The sequence below is a fragment of the Sus scrofa genome, chromosome 5 (assembly GCF_054392235.1).
Source record: "Sus scrofa isolate SSC_HxYL_T2T_F1_AM1 chromosome 5, Sscrofa_HxYL_maternal_Yorkshire_Landrace_v2.0, whole genome shotgun sequence".
Taxonomy (NCBI): Eukaryota; Metazoa; Chordata; class Mammalia; order Artiodactyla; family Suidae; genus Sus; species Sus scrofa.
In genome coordinates, this window is record NC_139387.1 from 19,904,231 (window position 1) to 19,928,139 (window position 23,909).

At 56.8% G+C, this 23,909-nt stretch overlaps 1 protein-coding gene across 4 annotated transcripts; it reads right to left on the reverse strand.

The window, feature by feature from the left end:
* Window positions 1-355: 355 nt before the first annotated feature.
* KRT80 (keratin 80) lies at window positions 356-23,571 on the reverse strand. Of its 4 annotated transcripts, none has more exons than XM_021091680.2 (9): window positions 23,167-23,571; window positions 17,266-17,474; window positions 11,658-11,718; window positions 11,316-11,411; window positions 4,695-4,859; window positions 4,089-4,214; window positions 3,253-3,473; window positions 2,737-2,792; window positions 356-2,602 (listed from the first exon to the last, which is right to left on the reverse strand). In XM_021091680.2, exons 1-9 carry the CDS (start codon window positions 23,464-23,466, stop codon window positions 2,478-2,480), a joined length of 1,359 nt encoding a protein of 452 aa, XP_020947339.2. In that variant the 5' UTR covers window positions 23,467-23,571; the 3' UTR covers window positions 356-2,477. The 4 variants fall into 4 exon arrangements, with proteins under 4 accessions (XP_020947339.2, XP_020947338.2, XP_084811903.1 ...); XM_021091679.2 differs by having other exon boundaries at window positions 356-2,637; XM_084955777.1 differs by lacking the exon at window positions 23,167-23,571 and adding an exon at window positions 22,799-23,112.
* Between the last annotated feature and the right edge of the window lie 338 nt (window positions 23,572-23,909).

Below are 23,909 nucleotides of genomic sequence, written 5' to 3' on the forward strand. Positions count from 1 at the left end.
TGTACTTAACAGAATATATTCTGGGCTGTGCCAACCCCCACAGTTGGGCAGAAGTGCTTGAGAGGGAACATGCAGCCACGTGGGGAATCCTCCTGGGTCTGGGCTTGCTGGGGCGGCCACGTGGTGCCTGGGCATGTCTGGAGGTGCTGGCAACATAGATCAACACTGGTACAGGCTCCTTGTAGCCTGGCGGGGCAGGAGGACTTTTCGTGCCCAAAGTGCATTGGTTTGAAGGGACAACTAGGTCCCTGGACTTCTCTTCTCATAATTGGAGAATTCCCAAAGCTCCTGTGGTCAACCTGTTGGACCAGTGACTGTCCGATCCTGAGAGGGGAGGTACAAACAGACACACAGCTTTATCCATGAACAAATCTCAGCACTTTATTCATCCCTAGGCAGGGAGAAGGGGGTGTTCCCCTAAGAGAGTCAGCCAGTCGGGTGGGGCGGCTGGGATATGTATTGTCTATCCAGAGAGCGTAATATGTAGCACTGATTAGCACTGATTATGCAGAAACAGGAAGGGAAGCAATAAGTTAAAAGCCACATAAGTTATGAAAAAATAATATATATACTTTTTATATCTTGTATCCCCACTTAGGACTTGCTCCCTTAGGAAACCAATAAATAGGCAAAGAAAAAGCAGCAATCAGCACCCTTTGGGGACTGGAGGGATGAGTACATGTCGGAGTTCCCTCCAGCCTGAGAGTCAGTAGCCCTTCAGCGCCCCCCACAGGCCTGGAGGACTTAAGGGCCTAAGAGCGGGCCCAGGCTTTGGGCCACCTTGTCCTGGAAAAGAAGATGAATGAATCAAAGGCTGGGGTAGAAGAGGAGGAGAGGCAAGGGGCAGGTAGGGAGAGGGAAGGAGAGAAGATGGCTTATGGAGTGGGAGGTGGGAGCTGCCAGGAGCCCCTATAAGCCCGGGAAGGGGAGAGGCAAGAGGAGGAAAGAGGAGCCTTCCTTTCAGCCCCAAATCTTCTGGTTGGGTCGCTGCAGAATTTCTCTTCGGTTGTGGGTGGGGCTCCCCAGCCCGACCTCAAGGGCTCAGAAGCTCCCAGACCTGAGTGGACAGTGCCTTCTTCATGGCCCCGCTGGCGGGAGGGAGGAGGGGTGGAGAGGGAGGAAGGGAGGGGCTCTAACCTACAGGTGTAGGGCAGAGCAGGGGAGGGCCAGGCTGCTGGGCCATGGAGAGAACAGAGACCCTGAGGAGTAGAATTCATGGGAAATGGGCTGGGGTGTCATGGCAGGGGTGGGGCTAGATGGTCTTCAGGATCTGGTGCACCCAAACCAAGTGGGTTTTTTTTGTTTGTTTGTTTGTTTTTTTGGTCTTTTTAGGGCCACAACGTGCAGCATATGGAAGTTCCCAGGCTAGGGATCAAATCGGAGCTGCAGCTGTCAGCCTGCACCACAGCCACAGCAATGCCAGATCCAAGCCGCGTCTGCGACCTACACCGCAGCTCATGGCAACGCCGGATCCTTAACCCACTGAGCGAGGCCAGGGATCAAACCTGAGACTTCATGGATACTAGTCAGGTTCGTTGCTGCTGAGCCACAACAGGAACTTCCCAAGCCAGGTTTGAGGCTGGGAAACTCCTGGGCAGGAGAGCTCAGATCCCAGGCAAGGTGTTGAACCCCAGGCAGCAAGGAGGAGAGAGGGGGACCTGGTTTGGTCTCTGGCTGTCATCTGGCTCCCCAAGCCCCTAGGGAGTTGGTCATGGCAAGAACAGCTTCTAGAGAAGGTGCTGGGAGCTGGCTGGACAGGCTGTCCAGTTCTGACTGTGACCTGCTGGGATGGACTCACAGGAGGAGGGAAGGGGCACAGGGGTCTGGGGTGAGCTCAGAGTTCTGAGCTCAGGTCCCAAACACCCAGGGCACCTCCTCCCCTCGCTCCCTAATACTGTCAGTTTCTGGGGAGCCCAGGTGGTGCAGGAAAGCCAGGGGTCCTCAGCACCCAGCCTCTCCAGGAACTCCAGATACAGAAGGGTGCCCACGCAGTCCCCATCAGCCCCTGGTCTGTGGCTGGCTGGGGCTGGGTCAGCAAGGGCGCCTGCCTCCATTCCGAGGCAGAGGCAAGCCAAGGCTTGAGATGTGCGTTTAGGGCAAGCGCTGGGCAAAGGGTCAAGGGACCCCGGTCGGAGCCCTCTGCTGGGGGAGGAACCTCAGAGGAGCCGGAAGGTGGAGGCAAACGGACCCCCTTTCCAGGTTACCCATTCAGGAAAACCTCTGGCCGGAGGGTTGAAGGACAGGGCGGTGAGATATTGATACGGAGCTGAGTGGCTCTGAAGAGCTGGTGACAATCCTGTCCCATCCCTGGCAACCCGCAAAAAAGCAGTCACTGTTTTCAAGACTCCTCTTTTCAGTTCAGGATCGGGTTTGCCTCCCTTGCCAATCTAGAGGCTCCAAGCCGCTTTGCTGAGTCTAGCTTAAGTCCCTCTTGCTGCCGGGAGTGAGCTGGGGCTCCTGGGATCCGGGCAGCAGCTTTACTCGGAGACCTCTGACTCCTGTGAGAGGAATTTCTCTGACATTTCGGTGATTTTGATCACGGGGCCCTTTCTGTTCTTCCTTCTCCGGAAGGGGGCTCTGGAGAGGCCGGACTTGGTGGTGGCTACAGAGAACACAAGGGGTGGGGCAGGGAAGGGGCTGGAGGTTTGGGAGCCATTTAAATGATGCCTTTAGGGCCATGATCCCCCCCCCCAGCCTCCCCCTCCCACCGTGGTCTGTTGGGGCAGGCAGGCTCACCGGTTCTGGATCTGGACTTCACAGCGCTGACCATGGTGGCCGAGGGCAAGTCCATCCTGGGGGAGGAGGAAATGGTGGGGCGTGAAGGGAGCCTGTGGCTTAAGCTCCCCTGAGACCGGGGACCCGGAGACTGGCAGGTGGAGGGCAACTTTTGGCTGTCATTTCCTGCCTTGCTGTGTGACCCTGGCTAGCCAGCTTGTCCTCTCTGGGTTCTGCCCTTCTCCCGCACATGAATGGCCATCATTTACGAGGCACTTATTTGTGACAGGCATTTGCATGCGGGATCAAGTCGCACCACAGGTGGGCTATGCTAATGATCAGTCCATTTTCCAGACAGGAAAACTGAGAACTGAAGGAATTGGATGGAAGTCCCAGTCTCGTACATGGCGGAGCGAGACAGGAGCCCAGCCTGCCAGGCTCACAGTGTCATGCCAGAGGGGGAGGGCTGTTTTCTATGAGGCTGGTCCTCCGGTCCTCCCTCTCCCCCAGCCCCATCCTGCCCACCCTGCCCCTCACCGGCTCTCCTCGCCCTCCACCAGCTTGCGGTAGGTGGCGATCTCCACATCCAGGGCCAGCTTGACATTCATCAGCTCCTGGTACTCGCGCAGCTGCTGCGCCATGTCCTTCTTGGCCCGCTGCAGGGCGTCCTCCAGCTGGGCCAGCTTGGCCTTGGCGTCCTGGAAGGCCAGCTCTCCCTGCTCCTCCGCTGCCTTGATGTTTTCCTCCAGTTTCAGGCACTGCAGCCAGGAGGGGAGAGGAAAGGGATTAGTGAGCCGACATGGGTGGGGGAGGGCCGGCAAGGGCTTGGTGGTGGGGGTGGGGTGTGTGTGGGAGGGAGGGCTAAGCCAGGGCATTCCTGCGTGGGGTAATGAGTTGCACTGCAGCAAGAGGGAATTCAGTTAGACCTAAGGAGACCCTTTCCTAAGGCCTCCAAAGAGAGATGTCTGACAAGCCCCCAGAGGACCCTGTCCCAGCTGTCTGTACAGGGTGGCACTTCTCTGATGGCGCAGCCTGGCTGGAAGCTGGGACTTACTTAGGCCTCCCTTCCCTTCTCTCTATATAGTGGGAGCGGGGCCTGGGGCAGGGGTTGGGGGGGAGGCAGTGGGCTCCGGGTGTGTGTGGTGGGGCTCCCTAACAGTCCCAGCCACTTTCAAGTGCAAAGCTTATGTGATCCTCAGAGCCATCTTAGGGGGATAGAGGAGGCAACTGAGGCACAGGGCTGCTCAGTGACCTGCCCAAGGGTCACTCAGCCAGGGCTTGCGTGGATGCCTCATGTGTGAGCATGTGTGCTTGTGTGTGAGTGCCGCGCTCCTCCCTGCTCCACCCCCCGGGTGGGTCCTCCAGACACTCACGTGGCTCTTGATGGAGAGGATCTGGGATCGGAGCTTCTGGATGCGCACGTTGAGGTCAGCGATCTCTCTGCGGCTGCTCTGGAGGCTGTTCCCCAACTCGGCGGAGCAGGCGGCCCGCTCCTCCAGCTGGAGGGCGTGGAGGAGGGAGTCGTGAGGGCCAGCTCCCTGTGTCCCCCCCAGCACCCCCGGCTTCTCGTCCTTCCATTTTCCTCAAACCCCAGCCCTGCCTCCTCCTCTGGGGCCCACCACTCCCAGGCCACCAGCCCCCTCCTCCCCTCCTGCTCCCACCTCGTCCGTCTCTGGATGGCCTCTCTGGCTGCCCCTAGACTGAGCCCCACAGGCCATGCCCACACCTGGCCTGGTGCTACTAGGTGGCAGCATCCCTGTGAGCCTCTGAAGGGTGCAGACGGCGGGCTTTCCCCTGTACCGTCGCCCCAGGGGCCTGGTACAGCACTTCCTGCCTGGGAACTCAGGGCTCGTCCTCTCTCTCAGTCTCCCCATCCCCGTCTCCCAGAATCTCAGCCCCCAGGGCTGCCGGCAGCCTCAGCTGGTGCAGCGCCCCCTGTGCTGGCTGTGTCTTCCCAGCCTGCCCGGCCAGCCCCTAACCTGGCTCCGGGAGTACGCCTCTGCTTCCTCCAGGCTGCGAGCTGCGATGGCATCATACTGGGCCTTCACCTCCTCCACGATGCCGCTCAGGTCGAGGTGGCAGCGGCTGTCCATGCCCACGGTCACCGACACATCCTTCACTTGGGCTGCCAAGTCCTTCAGCTCCTGGTAGGACACAGACCTGGGGGGCTTAGGGCTGGTCGGGGGTACGAGACCCTCAGCTGCCATTGTCCCCGTAGTCCCTCCATCCCCCTGGTGACTGGAGAGGGGGCTACTCTCTGTTTCCTCTGATCCCTGAGCGAGGACAGGGATCGAACCCGCATCCTCATGGATACTAGTCGGATTCATTTCTGCTGCGCCACAACGGGAACTCCTGAGTGCTGGTGTTTAACATGCTCCTCTGGCCCGTGTGTTTCCCCAGAAGTGGCAGTTGGCTCTGCATCAACTCAGATCCAGGCCTATTCAGATCCAGATTCTGTTTTTGGTTCCTGACCACATTCCGATCTTGGTTCCTGACTTTGCACCCCCTTCCTGAGCTCCACATGTCTTTATGCTCGGGCAGGTGCTGGCTGGACCTCTGGAGTCTGTACCTGCAGAGGCCACTACCTGTGCCCTGCAGCTTGTATCTCTGTGGCTGTAGACTGTGGGATGGGGCAGGTCAGCTAGAGCCACATGACCAGCTGCGGGCCACTGAGGAGGGTCGCCACCCCCCCTTGCCCCCCTCCGTCCCCCACCACCCTGCCCCATCTGCTCGCCCCTGTCTGAACCTGCTTCCTAAGCATCCCTGGTGATAAGAATCGCCTCCTGGAACAGGAAGCCTGGGCAGCAGCAGGCAAACCTATCTCTACCCTGGAGCTGGGAGGACTCTGCTTGGTGGCCAGTGGCCCTTTAAGGGGTCTCCTGATAAAGGGTTTTAGTTGCTCTTCAAATGAACTTAGAGATCTTTGAGCAAAGACAGGGGGAGGCCCCAGCCTGTGCCAGGAGAAGGGTGATGGTGCCTACAGACTCAGGCTGCACCTCTGCTGGCCCTGGGGTCATCACTGGAGAGTGACATTTCCCAAATAGAACCAACATCCCAGCCAGGGCTTGGCTGCAAACAGTGTCAGAGCTTGCAGCTTGGGGCTTCCTTGATCACCATGTTGTGGGGGTTGGTGGGCTTGGGGTGTTCCAGATAAAGCTCTCCAGGGGGCACTTCTCGCCCAGGCCTAGGGTGACATTTGTTATGGGCCAGGGGACAGCCAGGGCACCGTCAGAACACAGGGCACCCCTGAGGCAAAAGCGGGGACGAAACCTGGCTGATGGGGCAGCCTCAGGTCCTTTCTGGAAAGAGGCAGAGGAAGCATGAGCATGGTCAACAGAAGCATGAAACGGAGGTTTAGAAAACCTGCACCTTCAGACACGCTGGGTCCCCGCCGGGCTGCAGAGGGCATGACAATGCTGGCTTGTGCACGTGGGAAATGCCACATGAGATGGGCTCCTGGAGAGATGTGCACCTCCAGCTTGGCAAGAATTAAGCCGAGGTACAGGTTAGAGCTTCTCTTAGGAGCCAGAGTCCGAGGAGGCTGCCAGGTGTGTGACCACCCTCACTGTGGGACCCCAGGTCAGCGAAGATGCTGACGACTCTGAGTAAAATCTCTGCTCAGTAAAATCTAGTGCTTAATGGCACTGGGCTCTGAATACCACCGCCTCTTACTAGCTGGGTAACCCTGGTCAAGTCGTTAACTGTAGCCGAGCCTCAGTTTTCCTATTGGTAAAATGGGTATAGTTATAGAACTGAAAACAACTAACACTTATTAAATACTTAACCATGTGCCAGACACTCTTGTCAGTGCTTTAGAATATGTGGGCAAGATAAGTGCTCCCAGCTGGCCAGTGAGCTCGGGCTGTTATTCTCCCCATTTCACAGACAGGGACATTGAGGTATAAAGAGCTAAAGAACCTGCTTAAGTTCACATAATTACCGCGCCAAGATTCAAATCCAAGCTGCTCTAAAGTCCATGCTCTCTTAGTTACAATATCCCTACTTTAGAGGCTTATTGGGAAGATTAAATGGGATTACATCTGGAAAGGACTCAGCCCAGAGCCTGGAAAATGGTACACAACAGCTAAGGAAACTACTGTTGTGGCTGGTAAAGGCAATGGAGCCAGAATGAAGTGTCCAGGGCCAGAGCAGCCACTGGAGACACCACGAAGGCAGGCGCCAAAGCAGCTCAGACATGCCAGGTCCTCTTTGCAGGGATCAGCATCCCGGGAGGTATGCCTGGCTGCAGGGGGTTGTCAGTGGATTCCGTAGCTAATGTCCCTGGGAGCAGGGTTTATGTATGGGTGGAGCGGTGGCATTCTGGCTGGACGCAGCCCGGACCAAGTGCACTTGGGAGCTGGTCTGTAATTTGGAAGCTGAGGGGGAATGGGAGCCCCGGGGGCCACTTACCAGCCTGTGTCCTGAGAGGTGAGGAGCAAGGGGGTTGCCTGGGAGGCTACAGTGTGTAGATGAGGCCCTGAGCACCTCTGGCCATTGACTTCTTCTTTTTTTTTTTTTTTTTTTTTGGTCTTTTGCCTTTTCTAGGGCTGCACCCGCAGCATATGGAGGTTCCCAGGCTAGGGGTCTAATCAGAGTTGTTGCTGCCTGCCGACGCCAGAGCCATAGCAATACCAGATCCGAGCTGAGTCTGTGACCTAATACCACAGCTCACGACAATGCTGGATCCTTAACCCACTGAGCAAGGCCAGGGATCGAACCCGCAACCTCACGGTTCCTAGTCAGAAACCTCACGGTTTCCTAGTCAGTTCCTGTGCCATGACAGGAACTCCCTGGCCATTGACTTCTGAGAATGGCTTTCTATAACTTATCCTGGACCGTGTGTGTGCGTGTGCGTGTGTGTGTGCGTGTGCGTGTGTGTCTGTGTGTCTGTGTGTGTGTGTGTGTCTTGGGAGAGGGGAAGGCTGTTTCCTGGGACACTAGGGTGGGCCTATAGAGCAGTGCTTTTCTGGTATCTGCTCCAAATTGAAACCAGTGTCCAGCTGTCCTGGGGCTGCTCACCTTCCACCATGTTCTCATTCCACCTGAAGGGGCCGTGGCTGGACCTTTCTTTGCCTGGACCTGCTCTGTCTGATGCTGCAGCCACTATTCCTATGTGGTCGTGAATACTCGAAATGTGGCCAGTTAGAACTGAGATGAGCTGGAGGTGTGAAATACACACCAGATTTTGAAGACTTGGAATGAGAAAAAAATGTGAAATAACCCATTCATTTTTTATATTGATTACATACCCATATTTTGTCTCTTTTGGGCTAAGTGGGATATATTAAAATTATTTTTTCTGTTTCTTTGCTTTTTTTAAAAATGTGGCTGCTAGAAAACTTCCAATTACCTACGTGGCTTGAATTTTCCTTCCTTCCTCCCCTCCCTCCTTCATCTCTTCCTTCCTCCCTCCCTTCCTTCCTCTTTTTAGGGCCACACCTGCTGTATGTGGAAGTTTGCAGGCGAGGGGTTGAATCGGAGCTGCAGCTGCCGGCTTACACTACAGCCACAGCAATGCTGGATCTGAGCTGTGTCCTCGACCTACACCACAACCCATGGCAATGCCGGATCCTTAACCCACGGAGCGAGGCCAGGGATCAAACCTGCATCCTCATGGAAACTAGTCGGGTGTGTAACCCGCTGAGCCACAACAGGAACTCCCTGAATTATTTTTCTACTAGGCAGTGTTGGCTTAGAGACCCACTGGTGTGGGGGATCTTTTTAGCAAGGGATCAGTGTTGCCGTCTCAGCCTGTGGAGGTACATGGAGAGAGACCTGAACTTTACTGCCTGACACCACCTTGCCACCTCTCTGCCTCCCAAAACAATAATAACTATTATTATGTATAATGTGTAATAATAATGCAATACATTATTACATATAATGTATTTTAATATATTAATATATTTTAATATGGCATATAACATATTATCATGTTATATGCCATATTGAACATAGTGTATATATGTTTAATATGGTATATGTTATAGTATTAAACAGTATATATATGTTTAATATGGTATATAACATAATATGTATAATATATAAAATATATATATACACATACTATATACATGCATATATAAATACATATCATAACATATTTTATATATTATGCATACTATACATATATGTGTATATACTATAATACTTACATATATGTGTATATACCATCATATATACATATAGTGTGTGTGTGTGTGTGTGTGTGTGTGTGTGTGTGTGTATACAAAATAAATGCACTGAGCACCTCCTGCATTCACTGTGGCCCTTTCTCCACAGCGGTCCCTCCACAGCACAAACGCACCTTCACCCCGCCTGCAGCAGCAGCCACCCCTCGTCCCTACCATGGGCTGCCCATCATGCTTAGAATAAGGGCCACGCCCCATCCAGGGCCCCAGGCCTTGCCTGGGCTGGTCCAAGCCGCTCTGCCTTGGCCATCACTGCTGCTTTCTCCCAGGACCAGATTGTTCTTGCCTGAGGCGCTTTGCACAGCTCTCCCTTCTGCCGAAACTGCCTCAAATCTCTGCTGGGCTAGATCTGCCCGGGTTGGTCCTTCATTCGCTTAGACCTCCTCTGAGCCACCCCTTTGGCTGGGGGCTGACGCTTCCCCTCCCTCTGGCCCTAGGGCATCACCTGGTTTCTTTGCATGCCAGCGATGTTGCATTCTCCAAAGTGATCTTATCCAGATATGCGTCTACCAGCCTGTTACCTGTCCCCTCTGAGCCGAATTGTGCCCTCCTGAGAGCAGGGGCTTTGCTCGCTGCTGTGATATCAGTTTCAACACACTTATCAGTGAATGAATGGATTTCTCCCATCATAACCCGACGAGTCTGCTACTCTCACTCCCCTCATTTTACAGATGAAGAAAATAAGGTGCAAAGAGGAGAAATAACTTGTTCCAAGTCACAGAAATGTTGGAAAAAAAAAATGGTAGCGTTGGGAAGGGGGCCCTCGGGCTGGTAAGTCTGGATGGAGTCCCCAGCCTGGCTGTTGGGACGGAGGTCTGGAAGTTTGGCGGGTGTGCCTCCAGCAACGCTCAGGTATATGGCTGGTTATGCCCCGTCTTCCTCAGCTACGTTTCCACACCTAGAGGGCCTCCACCTGGCCCTGGGCTCGCTGAGATGTGGGTGAGCAGGGCGGACTAGAGGCTCTAAACATGGGCCCTGCTGATGTCTGCCTCATCCGCTACCCCAGCCATTTAGTAGGCGTGGTGGCCTGGTCAGCCCTGACTTGGCCAGGCTGTGGGGAACTATGCCAGGGACAGGAAGCATTTTGGGTGGTCTGCCCACAAGGGCTGCCTCCCTGCCGTGGGCAAGGGTGGTGAGGCTCTCTCTGCTCTGCTGACTCCCATGGCCTCAGACAGGTCTCAGCCCACGGAAGCCCCGGCTGAGAGAGCAGTGAGGCCCACGTGCCACCACGAGGCCCAATCTCCCTCGCCACGGGACAAGGCCATGAAGCTGGGGTCAGCAGCCCTTTCTGACTGCGGCAGTGCCTTTGATCCCTGCTCTGCCCTGGGCTGCATTGCCATAGCTTGGCACCAGTGGTTTGTAGCACCCAGGCTGCCAAGCCCTGTCATTCCCAACAATGGTCCTGCCTGCTCATAGCTGAATCAAAGCATCACCCCCATCAGGTCCTCAGCCTTAAACAGAGGATACAAAGCAGGGAACACATGCTCAAAGGATGCTCAGCAGGCAGAGTGGTAGGGCCCATCTGCAGTGGGACAGGCCTTGCTGGGCCACTGACTGCCCCCAGGCTCAGCTGAGAACTTAGGGACAAATGAGAATGTGTCAGAGGCGCCTCTGTCTGCATTTACTGGGTCATTTTTGTGCAGCAGAAGCTAGTACGATCTTGGAACCACAGAATCTGACTACAGATCTTCCCTGCCAGGCCCCACATGGCAGAGGGTGCAGTGCAAGCCCCCCAGAGCTAGAACCGTGGGTGCCTGCAATTTAGGTTGCAAGGTTGAGAGAGAGAGAGAGATTAGTTCAGTAAGAATGGCCATTCAGGGCCCCTTGGTTTCCTGCTCTGAGGCCACCTCCTGACGCTTCCCTGGATGTCTTAGTCTCCTGCACCCTCTCAGGGCTCCAAAACACATGAAGGCAGGGCTCTCCCTGAGACAGGCCTTGTGGGCATCTGCCACCTCCATGAAATGAGTGATGAGGGTCTGTGTCAAATTATTATTATTATTATTATTTTGCTTTTTAGGGCCGCACCTATGGCACACGGATGTTCCCAGGCTAGGGGCTGAGTCAGAGCTGCAGCTGCCCGCCTAATGCCACAGCTCCAGCAATGTCAGATTTGAGCGGAGCTCACCCCAACACCGGATCCTCTAGCCCCCTGAGCAAGGCCAGGGATTGAACCCACATCCTCGTGGATATTAGTCGGGTTCTTAACACGCTGAGCCACAATGGGAACTCCTATGTCAGATTACAGATAGCTGCACCAAGGCGTTCAGGAAAGCGTTAACCTCTGTGGTGGGAAACAGTGAGTCCTGCCGAAGTTTCCACACCCCACCAGATGCCTTTGCCTCCCCTGCATCCTTGGCCCATGGACCAGTTTGTTCTTGGCTCTGTGGGACCCTGACCCTGAATTCTCACCTGCTCATAGATACTTTTCATCAGCTCCACAAAGCTCTGCAGGTCTTTTAACTTGGTCTCTAGTTCCGTCCTTCGAAGACACTCTGTATCCAGGTCCTGGGGGTGGGAGCAGCAGTGAATGATGGGAGAGGGAATGGAGGCGGTCCCGAAGCAGGGGTGGGGGGGTGCTTTGCTTCCTGGGTGACATGGGGGTGATCCCCAGAGGAGACCTGGCTCAGAACCTGGGAGGAGAAGCAGGGTGGGGACAGGTACGTATCTCCCTGCCTATGGTCCTGGGGCTCAGCCTGGGGATCCCGAGAGAAAGAGGGCAGAAGGAGCCCCTGGGGCAGGCTGGGCAGCTACCTTCTTCAGCTGGACGAAGGTGAATTCCAGGTCTGTGCGCTTGGAGAGCTCATCCTCATACCTGGGAGATGGGGAGAAGGGGAGAGACACACAGAGAGAGGCTGCTCAGCTGGATGTGGTGGGACTTGGCAAGGGGTCATAGAGCCCAGAGCCTCTGCAGTCGTATTTGTGCCTTGCGCCACTTAGGAAAAAAGGAGCCCCTTCATTTAGATGAACGCAGTCCTCTGTCTCTATGACACCACCCTTCTGCCTGTGACAGAGCCCCTAGCTCTGGCTCTGGGGAAGCAGACATTCCACTCCCCCTGCTGCCTCCTTCCCGATGATCAGCCATTCCTCTCCCACTGGCATCTGCCTCTTTCCTGGCTCCACTCCACATTCACCTCCTCCAGGAAGCCTCTCCTGATTGTGCAGCCCTTTCACCCAGACATTGGTTCCTTCATCTTTTCCCGCCATCTCCTCCTCTGAGAGTCTCTGTTTCAAACAAGCTGTGCCTTTGGTTGCGACTGTTCTGAGCATCTTGCTGACACATCATCCTCTCCAAACCCCTCCCTTCCCCGCAGCCCTATCCTTCTTCCCTCTGCTTTGTTAGACAGTAGGACACTGTGTCCTCTTCCTTCGAGAGGGAGAACAGGAAGAGCATAGACGGTGCAGTTAGATGGGCCCCCGCTGTGTTTGGTGGCACGTAACTCCACCCCCTCCCTTGTCTAGCTGTGTGCTTGGGCGCTGGAAGTCCACCCCTGTTGCGATGACAGATGGGCGCTGTTAGCACTCCACAAAGGTGGGTTCCCTCTCTTCTCAGATGTACCTCCTTCTTACTCAAGTCCACCTCGTGTTGGGAACACAGACTGTTGGGTGGGGAGAGGGCATCTCTGGATCCCTGATCTTACCCTCTTGGCTCCCTCCGTAGGTGTCTGCCCGCTGCCCGCTCCCATCTGAAGCCCAGCCTGCGCCAGTGGATGTGGGATTCTGTGGCTTCCTGTTTGCTCCCCTCCTCTCCAGGGAATGCCTGAATCACCAGCAGCTCTAATTACAGCCGCCTGCTTGCCCCGGTTGATATCACAGATGGGGCAGCGTCTCCCATGGTCCACGTCAGCCAGCTGGACCTGCCACCCTCCTTTTCCACCAGCTTACCCAAGGGCTGAGGGGAGCAGACCCCAGGGCCGAGAGCCTGCAGGGCACCTGGGTCTCTGAAACTCAGTGTACAGGGCACACACTCTCCCTGGCCACTGCCTCGGCTTCTGAGAGTCTGCGAGGGGCTCCGAGAATGCAGTGACCTGGGGGAGAGGCAGGGTGTCCAGGGAGACTGTTCTGCAATCTGGGGCCTCCAGGGCGAACAAAATGCCCAAGAAGCTTGCACTCTCTCCTGTGACTATCAGAGCCCCCAGCCAAGGATGTGCTGCGGATCCCATTTCACAGATGAGGAAATGGAGGCTCAGAGAAAGGCTTGGAAGCTAGTGTAGTGTCATCAGGCTTCAGAGCCAGATTATTTGGGCTTCATTCCTGGCTTTCTTGCTAGCTGTGTGACCTTGGATAGGCTACTGATATGTGCCTCTGTCACGATGTCATGATAACAGTGATGCCCCCCCTTTGTCTTTTTAGGGCTGAATCTGTGGCATATGGAAGTGCCCAGGCTAGGGGTCGAATCAGAGCTGCAGCTACCAGCCTGAACCACAGCCACGGCAACGCAGGATCCGAGCTGCGTCTGTAGCCTACACCACAGCTCATGGCAACTCGGGATCGTTAACCCACTAAGTGAGGCCAGGAATAGAACCCGCATCCTCATGGATCCTAGTCGGGTTTGTTGTCCCTGAGCTACGATGGGAACTCCAATAGCAATGTCTCGAGGATTAAATGAGTTAATACATAGAGTGTTTACAACAGTGCTGGGCACCCATTAAAGCTCTTGCTATTATTGTTATCTGAGCTCAGTTCTCTCCAACCAACCCCAGGCCTTGGCCCTTAGCCCCTCTGTCTCAGCATTTCCAGAAAGAAACTGTGGGGAAGCCTCATTGCAGAGTGAGCAGGCAGTTCTTGCACGACCTTCACAAATCCTCAGGGCTGGGCTGACTCGAACTGGCCTCCCTCTGGAATTTGGAGTCCTCTGAAAAATTCTCTGCCTTGGGGACAGGGGTCTGTGGAGCCCTGAGTTGAGAAGCTTCCACTTATGGCCACCCACGCAAGCCCCTTGCCCAACCTCTCCCCTTCTCCCCCTCCTCTGGCTAGCAGAGTTTCACCTGCCTGGACGCAGGACCCTGGGGAGAGCTGTCTAGTGGGGGGGCGGGGGGGGGGGCTCTGAGGCACCAAACCTCCTCACTCCCACCGCCCTTCCCAGTCTTTTGTGCAGTCATCCCTTCTCCCTTCTCATCAACTCCCCTGCAATTCCATCCCAATTCCCCTCCTTAACCAGATGCCCTTGTGCAGTGAACAGCTTACACAATTGTACTTGGCATTCCGCATTTGCTGTGTGGCCTTAGGCAAGTGGCTTCCCCTTGCTGGGTCTCTGCTTCATCCTTAGTCAATGGAAGGGTTAGCTAGCCAATCCTTAGGGTCCCTGCTGCATCAAGGCTTTTGGAGGTCTCCATTGACAGGCTTATGGGGTGCCATCTCCCCCCATTGCACCCCCAATTCCCTGCCATTCTGCCAGCCATTAGCTCCCAAACCCATTCTCAGCCCTTTTCAGCTTGTCACACCTGTACCCCCGCATGGCGCCCCCCCCAAACTTGTTTTTATCCAGGAGTGAAGCTGATCTCATTGGCCTTGTACAAGCGAGGCACACCCCTCCCTGCCAGGGCTTGGCCTGGCGCCTTCTGGCTCCTAGGGGCCCCAGGCTTTGCACAGCCAGGCTACAGCTTCCCTGGCTTTAGCCTGCAGACCCAGAGACCCTCCAGCCTCACCTCCTCCAACAGGGATGGGTCCCTAACCCAGAGAGAGAGGAAGAGAGGCCCTGAGATTCTATGGTAAAATCAGGCAGCAGATGGAAACCAGGCAGCAGGCCAAATGAGGGGGCTGAGCCAGATTAAAACAACAAGGAGTGTTTGTATAGAGCTTCCAGTTACAAAGTGCCTCCCTGGATGTGATCTGGCTGCTGTCATGGGAGCAGCCTTACACGGTAGCTGGCGAGGTTAGGGATGGGGCTCAGGACACACGGCTGTGTGACTGAGGACAAGCCTCTGCCCTCTCTGGGCCTCTCTTTCCTTCCATCGAAGGAGGACCCAAGTCCCCATCCAGCTCTGCCATTCTCTGAGCCTTTGCGGGCAAAGACCTGTGAGGTATCAGTGGATGGAGCCGTGGGCGCCGGTGTCCTGGCATGATTTCTCTTGTTGCTGTCAGAAAGGGCAGGGTCCCTGAGTGTTTCTCTAGGACTGGGAGGGCAGGGCTGGGGCAGAGGTGGCCTCCAGGTCAGGGCAGGGCCCAGCCACGAGGACCAGCCCAGGACAGGGCTGCTGATCATGCCAGTTGGCTGGGAAATTCCAGCCAGATCCATGCACAGATGAAGAAACTGAGGTCCCTGGAACGGGAGAGCATCCGCCCCTCTGAATGTGGTCTGAGCAGGGGGCGGCTATGCGCAGAGGCAGTGAGCGAGCCACAGCCAGAGCCCAGGTCCCTGGCCTCCTGATGGGCTGCCTGGAGACTCTGGGCGTCCCCTCATATCACAGGGCTGGGGTGTGGCTCAAGCACCGCAGGAGGAGGATGGGGATTCCACCATACCCTGTCCTTCCCTCACCCTGGCTGGGGGCCCCTTGCAGGGAAACTGGCCTCTCTGCTCTGCCCAGCCTCCCTGTCTTTGAAGCCCTGGCCAGTGTCTGGTCAGAGAGGGCCACCTCTCCTCTGAGCTACTTCCTTCCTAGATTGGGCGGTTCAGGGAATTCTCGTTGTGGCTCAGTGGTAATGAACCCGACTAGCATCCATGAGGACACAGGTTCGATCCTTGGCCTTGCTCAGTGGGTTAAGGATCTGGCGTTGCCGTGAGCTGTGGTGTAGGTGGCAGATGCAGCTCAGATCCTGTGTGGCTGTGGCGTGGCTGTAGGCCGGCAGCTGTAGCTCCGATTCGACCCCTGGCCTGGGAACTTCCATATGTTGTGAGTGCAGCCCTAAAAAGACAATAAAAAAAAAAAAAGGCACATTTGTAGATTGGTCAGTTCAGCTCAACAAACCTGAATCAAAGACCATTGTGTGCTGAGCACTCAGCCTTCCAGGGGACAAGGGAGTGGCCATTTATAATCGCCGGGCACCACACTGAAGTCTCACACCAGCCTTAGCTTGGTCACAACCATCACGGTTCCCACTCCATATGGAAGGAAACTGAAGCTGGCGTGGGAAGCACCTTGCCTGAGGCCATGGAGCTAGCGAGGGGTGTGGGCGGGGCAAAACCCCCTTGCACAGGGGCCAAGTCATGCCTGAGCCTGGGCCATCCTTCCTTCTAGCTGTTTATTCCCCATCTTCCTGTCCCATTAGGTTATGAAAGCATCCTGCACGCTGGAGCTGTGTTTTCCTCTTCTCTCTAGACCCCCCGAGTCCACCCCGGAGGTCGTGCACACATTACCTAGAGGGATTGCTTCTTCTTTTTCTTTTTCCTTTTTAGGGCTGCACTTGTGGCATATGGAAGGTCCTGGGCTAGGGGTCGAATTGGAGCGGCAGCTGCTGGCCTGTGCTGATACCGGGTCTGAGCCTTGACCTATGCTGCAGCTTGTGGCTATGCCGGATCCTTAGCCCACTGAGTGAGGTCAGGGATCAAACCTGCATCCTCATGGATACTGTGTCGGGTTCTCAAAGTGCTGAGCCACAACGGGAACTCTGGGGGATCGCTTCTTTATGCAAGTAAACCCCATCATTTCTGCCCCCTGCCTACACCCACCCCCTTCCCTTTCCAGCCCATGAGAGATCAAAATCCCATGATACATTCAAAGAAGTAGCTCATCTGTTGTCTGGCTAGTGACCAGTTTCCCATTGTCAGCGGGACCTGTGGGCCAGTACTGCTGAACCAGTGAGGGCCAGTGTGTTTATGGGCATAAGAGGAAGGGGTAGGGGACAGAGGCTGTGACGGTGCCCAGGGCCAGTAAGCAAGCACGGGGCTTAGCTGTCAGCCACTACAAGACTGACTTCATTGTAAGGGTCACTATTTATTTGAGGGGATAGCTGCAGGTTCACTGCCTTGTTCTCCTAATATTTAGAATTCTGTGGGCACATTGCAGGTCTTCAATTAGCGTGGAGTAAAAAGAATTGTTCTTTAAAGAAGTTTTGGAGTTCCCATTGTGGTGCAATGGAAACGAATCTGACTAGTAACCATGAGGTTGCAGGTTCGATCCCTGGCCTCGATCAGTGGGTTAAGGATCCTGTGTTGCCGTGAGTTGTGATGTAGGTCGCAGATGTGGCTTGGATCCTGCGTTGCTGTGGCTGTGGTGTAGGCTGGCAGCTGTAGCTCCGATTCGACCCCTAGCCTGGGAACCCCCATATGCCGCGTGTGGCCCAAAAAGCAAAAAACAAAAAACAAAAAAAGAATTTTCCTCTTTTTCTGGCTTGGGCACCCAGACCTTGCGCCAGAATGCAGGATGGTCCCCATCCTCCTTACAGGCCCACAGCCCCCCCCTCCCCCCGGGGCGCCCCCTACCTGATCCGAAACTCCTCCACCTTCTCAAGCATCTGCATCAGGTTGGCCTCCAGCTGGCTTCGCTCCTGGCTCACTTTTCGCAGTTCCTCCTGTAGCCGGCCCTGGTAGTCCTTGTAGAGGTGCCCAAGGTCAAAGGCGGCCGAGTCCTGGCTCTGCAGAAAGCACCAGCGGGTCTCCAGCAGCTGGTTGCGTTGCTCCAGGGCTTGCACCTAGGAGAGCGGGAGAGCTGGGGTTGAGAGGGCCAGGCGTGGCCCAGCCAGCATGGCCCCCCCTCCCCCGGGGACTCCATGCAAGTGGCAGCTCATCTGCTCATCTGCTCAGAGCACACCCACTGGGGCCTCGCTCAGCGCCTTCAGATGGCATCTCCAATTACTGATTGTTCACACCGAAGATGGTGAGATAAGGAGGGAATCTGAGAGAGGTGGGGCCAGTTAGCCAAGGTTTCCTGGAGGAGGAGCGGGGCCAACTAGATGGCGGGAGAGGGACTAAGCCGGGAATGTGACATGAGACAGGCTCTCCAGGCCTTCCCTGGGGCTTGGGTGGGAGGTTCCCGGGCACATGGGTGCCAGAGGCCCATCTGCTGCCCACCTCACCAAGTCCGGTCTCATCTTGCCTTGGACACTCAGTGGGGCAGGGCCTGGTTGGTTCTTTAGTGCTAATCCTCCCAACAGCCCTGGACTTGTTGCCTCTCCCAGCCTCGGTTTCCCCAGCTAGAAGTCGGGGGTGATGTCACCCGCCCTGCCTAGCTGTGGAGAGAAGGACCCGGGGATGAGCTTTGGAGCAGTAAGCAGCAAAGACTCCTGCAGTGCATGCCGGGCCTTCCTCTGTGGCTGGACGTCTTTAACCTGTTAAATCCCCAAACAGCCCTGCAGGGTGGGTATTCTTATCAGCTACACTCTATGGACACTGAAACCTGGCACAGGGAGGCTCAGTACCTTGCCCAAAGGTCACGTGATGAGCAAGTGGCAGGGCCAGGTGTGGAATCCAGGCAGTTTGGGTTTAGAATCTTTGAAACACGGCAACATAGGCCTCCAGGCAGTTTCAGGGTCTCTGTGGGCCCTGGGAACCCAGCCGCCCTTCCCAGGACTGGCTTCTGCTTCTGGTTAGGGCCAGGCTTGCCCTGGGGACAAAGATGGGGAGGGCTCTGGACCCTGTGCTCCTCTCAGATCCTGCGTCCTTCACACTCTCCTGCTCAGACTTCTGCAGGGGCTCCTGTGGTTCCTCCCCCCGACCCCCCTCCTCAGCCACCGGCAGGCTGGCAGGCTGGCAAGGTCCTTCTGGAGTCTTCTCCTTCCCTCCATCCAGTTCAGCCCAGCCCAGCCTGCCCCCTGCCCCCGCCTCCAGTCCTGTCCAGGCACAGCCCCTCGCAGGCACTCACTCTCTTTTGCACCATCCAGCCCCTCCCCTGGCTGGGAGCTCCCCACTTCCCTCTAGTATGTGGCCCTCAGCTTATCTGCTCCTCTTCTGTCCTGTGCTGCCCCCCTCCCTTGCAGACTGAGAGCCATCTGCTCGCCTCTTGGGGTCCCTGCCCCCTTGGTGTCCAGGACAGGGCTAGGCCACTGAGGCAGGAGGGGTGGCTGGGGCCAGGCTCCTAGACAGTGCAGCCTATTATTGTCCTGATGATGTTGGACAACCAGCCTGGTGACATTCCCTGTGACCACAGGCAAGTCGCTGGACCTCCTTCTGTCCACTGCTGGCACCAGCTCCCAGAATCACAGCCTGAAAGAGCCAGAACCACTGCCAGGAGCCACCCCCCTCTTTTTTCCTTCTCTTTCAGCCTCCCCGTGTGATATAGAGTTTCCGGGCCAGGGCTCAGATCTGAGTGGCCATCGAGACCTAAACCACAGCTGCCGTTATGCTGGATCCTTTACCCACTGTGCCAGGCTGGGGATCAAACCCTCGCCCCAGCGCTCCCAAGATGCTGCAGCTGACCCCATTGGGCTGCAGCCGGGAACTCCTAGGAACCTTTTGGATCAGCCAGTCTGCACCCTTCATTTACAGAGGAGGAGATGGGGGCCGGGGGGGGGGTCGGGGGGTGGGCACGGACTCAGGGAGGTCAGGTGTTTTGTCCAGGGTCACACAGCAACTTGGTCACCAAGCTTCCCAGACAGGCCCATCTGATGCCAGCTGCTGACTCTTGACCTCAAAGTTCTGTTCCTCCTGAATTTGGGTGCCAGTTGTCCCCCCCCCTCCCCCTCAACTCTGCCCATGTCCACAGGTTTCCTGGGATACCGGTGCCCTGGGAAAGGCACCTTTGGCACTTGCGGAATACGGGACCGTGGCATTTGTGGGCTGTCGTTTCTCTCCTTAACTCCCGTTCGTGCTGGTAAATTCTCCTTGAAGCCGACTTTAAGCCTACAGTTTGCTGTCATCACAGCCAGACAGGTTCAGTAGGGATGTGGTCAAGAGGGTTTCCGTCCTGCTTGTGTGTGTGAGGGATCGCCGGTGGGGAGCTTGGTTTCTGCTCACTCCACCTGCCTGCGTCTTGATGGGTAGGAGCCCCGTGTTTACACTGAGGGCGGGGTCAGAGGAGAGCTGTGAGGTTCCTCTCTCCACCCACGAGCAACACAAACCCCTTTAGACCAGGAAGTTCTTCCCTTGGTCTAACCTTACGCCCCTAGGCTTTAGTACCTGCCTCCTGGGAGATGGGGCCCTTGGCCAGCCAGTCCAGCCAAGGGGTGTTTGGGGTCGTGGGGGATCCAGGGAAGCCCCCTCCCCCCTGCTGCCCTTGGGGGAGTTGCTTGTTTTTTCAGTGGGTGGGGATGGAAACTCATCCCCCACCCAGAACCTTCCCTGCAGAAAGGTTCCTCCCTCTGGGAACAAAGGCCTCCGGAAGGGGAGGGCGAGGGCGGGAAGTCCTGGCACCCTGTGAGGTGCTAGGTTAACTGCCTCCAACCTGTCAAGGCTGCTGAGCACTCTTTCCCTTTCCTCCCCACCTGACTGACCTCCTCTCCCTGCCCTCTGCTGCCCTGAGATCATTGGCTGACCCCCTGCCCTGAGATCATAGGCAGCGGCTATAGGAGGGCCTCAGAGAGCCAGCCCCTGGTCTACCTGCTTCCCATTTTACAGATGAGGAAACTGAGGCCCATAAGCACAGAACTAACTGTGACCCAACTCCAGGGGCCTGCAGGATGGGGAGAGATGTACTTTTTGTGGAGGGGACTGAGCAGCCCGGGCTGGGCTGGGACCCCTTCTGAGGAGGGAGGCTGACCGCCTGGGAGCCTTCAGGGACCAGCCTGACTGAGGAGTCACGTCCCTGGGGCTTGTGGGTCCTATTCCTCAGGTGGGAGGAGGTGTCATCCCCTGCCTCCAGCCAGAACTGGGCTTTACCCAAGGAGCCTCAGGGTCCCTTCACCACCTGGGCCCCCTCTCTGCAGCCTCCTTGGGCACCCCTGGCAGTCCCTTCTCTTGTCCTAGCTCCATCCCCTCTGGTGCCTGCATGTGAGGGTGACAGGGCCCAGTCAGTGGCCTCTGCTGGATGTCAGCATGGCCCTCTCCCTGCCTCTCTCTGCCTCCTCTCTTGCTGCTGCGAATTCCCCCCTCCACTGGCATAAGCTCAGGGCTACCCTCAGAGTAGGAATCTGAAGCACAGAGAGGGTAAGTGGCTTTCTTGAGGAAACACAGCCTGCAAGTGGCAGGATCAACACTGCTGCAGGGCCCCCTTGGTGGACTCCTGGGGGGTCTCCCTGCTGCCACCTCCTCCTCAGCGCTCTCTGGTTTCTCTTGGTGCCTCAGAGGGCTCAGAAGAGGATGTGGAGCTGGAGGGCTGCCCGGCCTGTCTCTTCTCTGCCAGGACCCCACCCCCACCCTGGTGACAGCCTCTCATCCTGAGGCCCATGCCTCTCTTTCCAGCTCTGTGATGCACCCCTACCCATGAAGCTCTTCCACTCCTCCCTCCAGCCGGCCCCTCCCCTCTTCTTTGCAGGTGCCTGTGTGGCAGGGACTACCAGGGTTCAAGGGTTCCCTGGGCCAGGTCCATTTATGGGCTTTATAAATGCTTTTTTGAAAATGATGCCATTTGATTCTGACAAGCCCATTACACTGATATATACTGAGGCACGGAGAAGTTAACTAATTTGTCTGAGATTACACAGCAGGTCAGAGGCTGAGACAGGATTCAAACCCCGTGACGCACCTGCAGATTTCATCTCCTTGGCCCCTGCCCACTTCCACTTGGGTCCTCACAGTCTTTACAAGGAGAGAGGGAGCGACCTGAACTAACTAACCCATGTTCTCCATAGAGCTGGCAGATCAGCCGGGACTTCTTGGCCTTAAAGCTTCCTGGCATCCCATCCAGAAGAGCACCCGTCTCAAGGCCAAGGCTCGGATTTGAGGGTTGGGAAGTTCCAGTTCTGCTAAGGATCTCAGAGGGCATCGCCCTGGCTCTGGGAACAGGACCCAGACCCCTCCTCCTGTCCTCGTGGCAGAGGCACAGGATGATGTCAACCCTGGCGTTCGGGGAGAAAAGCCACCCGTCCGAGCCAAATGACATAGCTCATGAAGCATTCCTTTTAAGGGATTAAGCTGGGTTTGGAGAGGAGGTGGCTCTGCAGGGACCTGCCTCCCCAGGGCAGCGGGCTATTCTCCGAGGGTGGCCGCCCAGCAGTTCCGGCTCTGTGCAGCCGGCCGGGCCGGTGGTGGGGATGCTCCGCCTCAGAGGACTGTTGTCCTCTAGTTGTCACTTCCTCTCCACACCCCCCAGCCCGGGCATCCCAAGTGTGGGTGCAGGAATGTTGGTGTGGGCACAGGAATGGGGGTGGGGGAAGGGAGGAAGGACTCTCACCTCGGAGACTGCTGGCTTTGGGTCTTCACCTCTGGGCTGCTCCATCTCCCAGCTAGCCACTGCGGGGTGCTGGGTAGTGTGGGCAGAGCCAGGCACAAGCAGATGCTCTGGCCATGTTACTTTCTTCCCTCTGCCCCTCTCTGTGGGTGCCCAACTAGTGGGGGGACACTAGCCACACACAGAGGGACACAGAGGTAGGGAGATCAAAGGGGCAGAGAAGGGGCAGAAGAATGGGGCTCTGGTTTACAGGGAAGGGACAAGAAGGTTGAGTTTTCCTCATCTGTAAAATGGGCATAAAGATGATTTCTTTCTGAAGGTTGAAGGAAATAGGGGTAAGTACACAAAGCCCCCAGCACAGTTCCTGGCACACGGTGAGCAGTTCGGGAACAGCAGCTGCTACTATCTGACTATTATTCTCCGGCAGGGCGGGGCCGGGTGGAAGGGGGGGAGCCGAGCCAGGAGGTTTCTTGGAGGAGGTGGGTGAGGAGAGTTTTGGGAGGTGGACAGGACTTTCTCCGAGCTCTTGAAGACCTGTGCCCAGACCAGAGAGTTGGCCATGACAACGGGGTCCAGGAAGTAGGGTGCCGGGGACTTGAATCCTCTCCTGCGGTGGGTACAGGGAGGACTGGCTGGCCACCTGTTTCTGACTTGCAGCATCAGCTCCTCACGTTCCTATCACCTGACAGCCCCAGCGGCACCCTCACTCCGCAGCCTCCTTCTGGGCACCCTGCACGCCCCCTGTCCATTTACCTTGGAGTCTGACTGCAGCCCGGCCTCCTTCAGCTGTTCCTACTTGGGCGCATCCTCTTGGTCACACTCAGAGCCTCTCCCTAGTCCACCCCTGGGGCGGGGAGGCGACCCCAGGCCACGCAGCACACTATTATTCAGACACCCCTCAGGGACCACCCTGGGGTTCCTTTCTCGCCCACATCAGGTTGGGGCAGGCACTTGCCGCCGCATCTCCCTGCTCGGAGTTAGCCCGCGGAATTAGCAGTGGCGGCTCCCCATTGGCTGCGGGCGGGGGTGGGGCATGATGCTTCCAGAAATACTGCGCTCAGTCGCCTGCCCAGACCTGACGGGCCTTAGTTTTGGGGACCCCCCCTCCCACTTCTGCTCACCTTGCCAATCAGGGAGGCGAATTTATCATTGAGGGCTTTCATTTCCTCCTTCTCCTGGTGCTTCTGCTGCTGGATCGCTGGGTCCACCTTGAGGTCCAGGGGTTCCAGCAGGCTGGAGTTCACGGTCACCTTGGGGACGGTGCCAGCCGCCCAGCAGCCTGTGAGGCTGCTGGAGCTGAAGCTCGGCCCGGGGGCCCCGCAGCTGCCCCATCCTGAGGTCTCAGGCCGGGGGCCACCCGCCGGGGTCACCTCACAGCTGCTGAGGCTGCTGAAGCCGACGACACAGGAGCGGCAAGCCATCGCGGGCCCCGGGCCCCGGAGCGGGCAGGGCGCGGGGATGGGTGAGGGAGCCTTTGAGGGGTGGTGGCGGCTGACTCCGGTCGCAGGCAGGGCAGGCTGGGGACTGAGGAGCAGACACCTGTCGCACAGTGCTCATTAGCTCCACGAGGGCGGGACGCCTCCCAGCCCGACCAACCTGTTAGATGATGCGGCTCCCGCCCCTCCCCCGGCACCACGCACCCATCTCCTCCCTGGGCTGGGATCTACCTTGCCGAGGGGGCTGTCACAGGCTTCCCAGCCAAGCCGGGCCTGGCTCCAGGGGAGGGGGGCACGGCTGGGATGGCTGGCTGGGTTGGGGGTGGGAAGGTAGCCTGTGAAAGGGCGGATTCGAGGAGGAAAGAGAGAGAGGAGAGAGAGCAAGAGAGCTCTGCCTCTCACTGCGACCTCAGTGCATACCTGAAGGC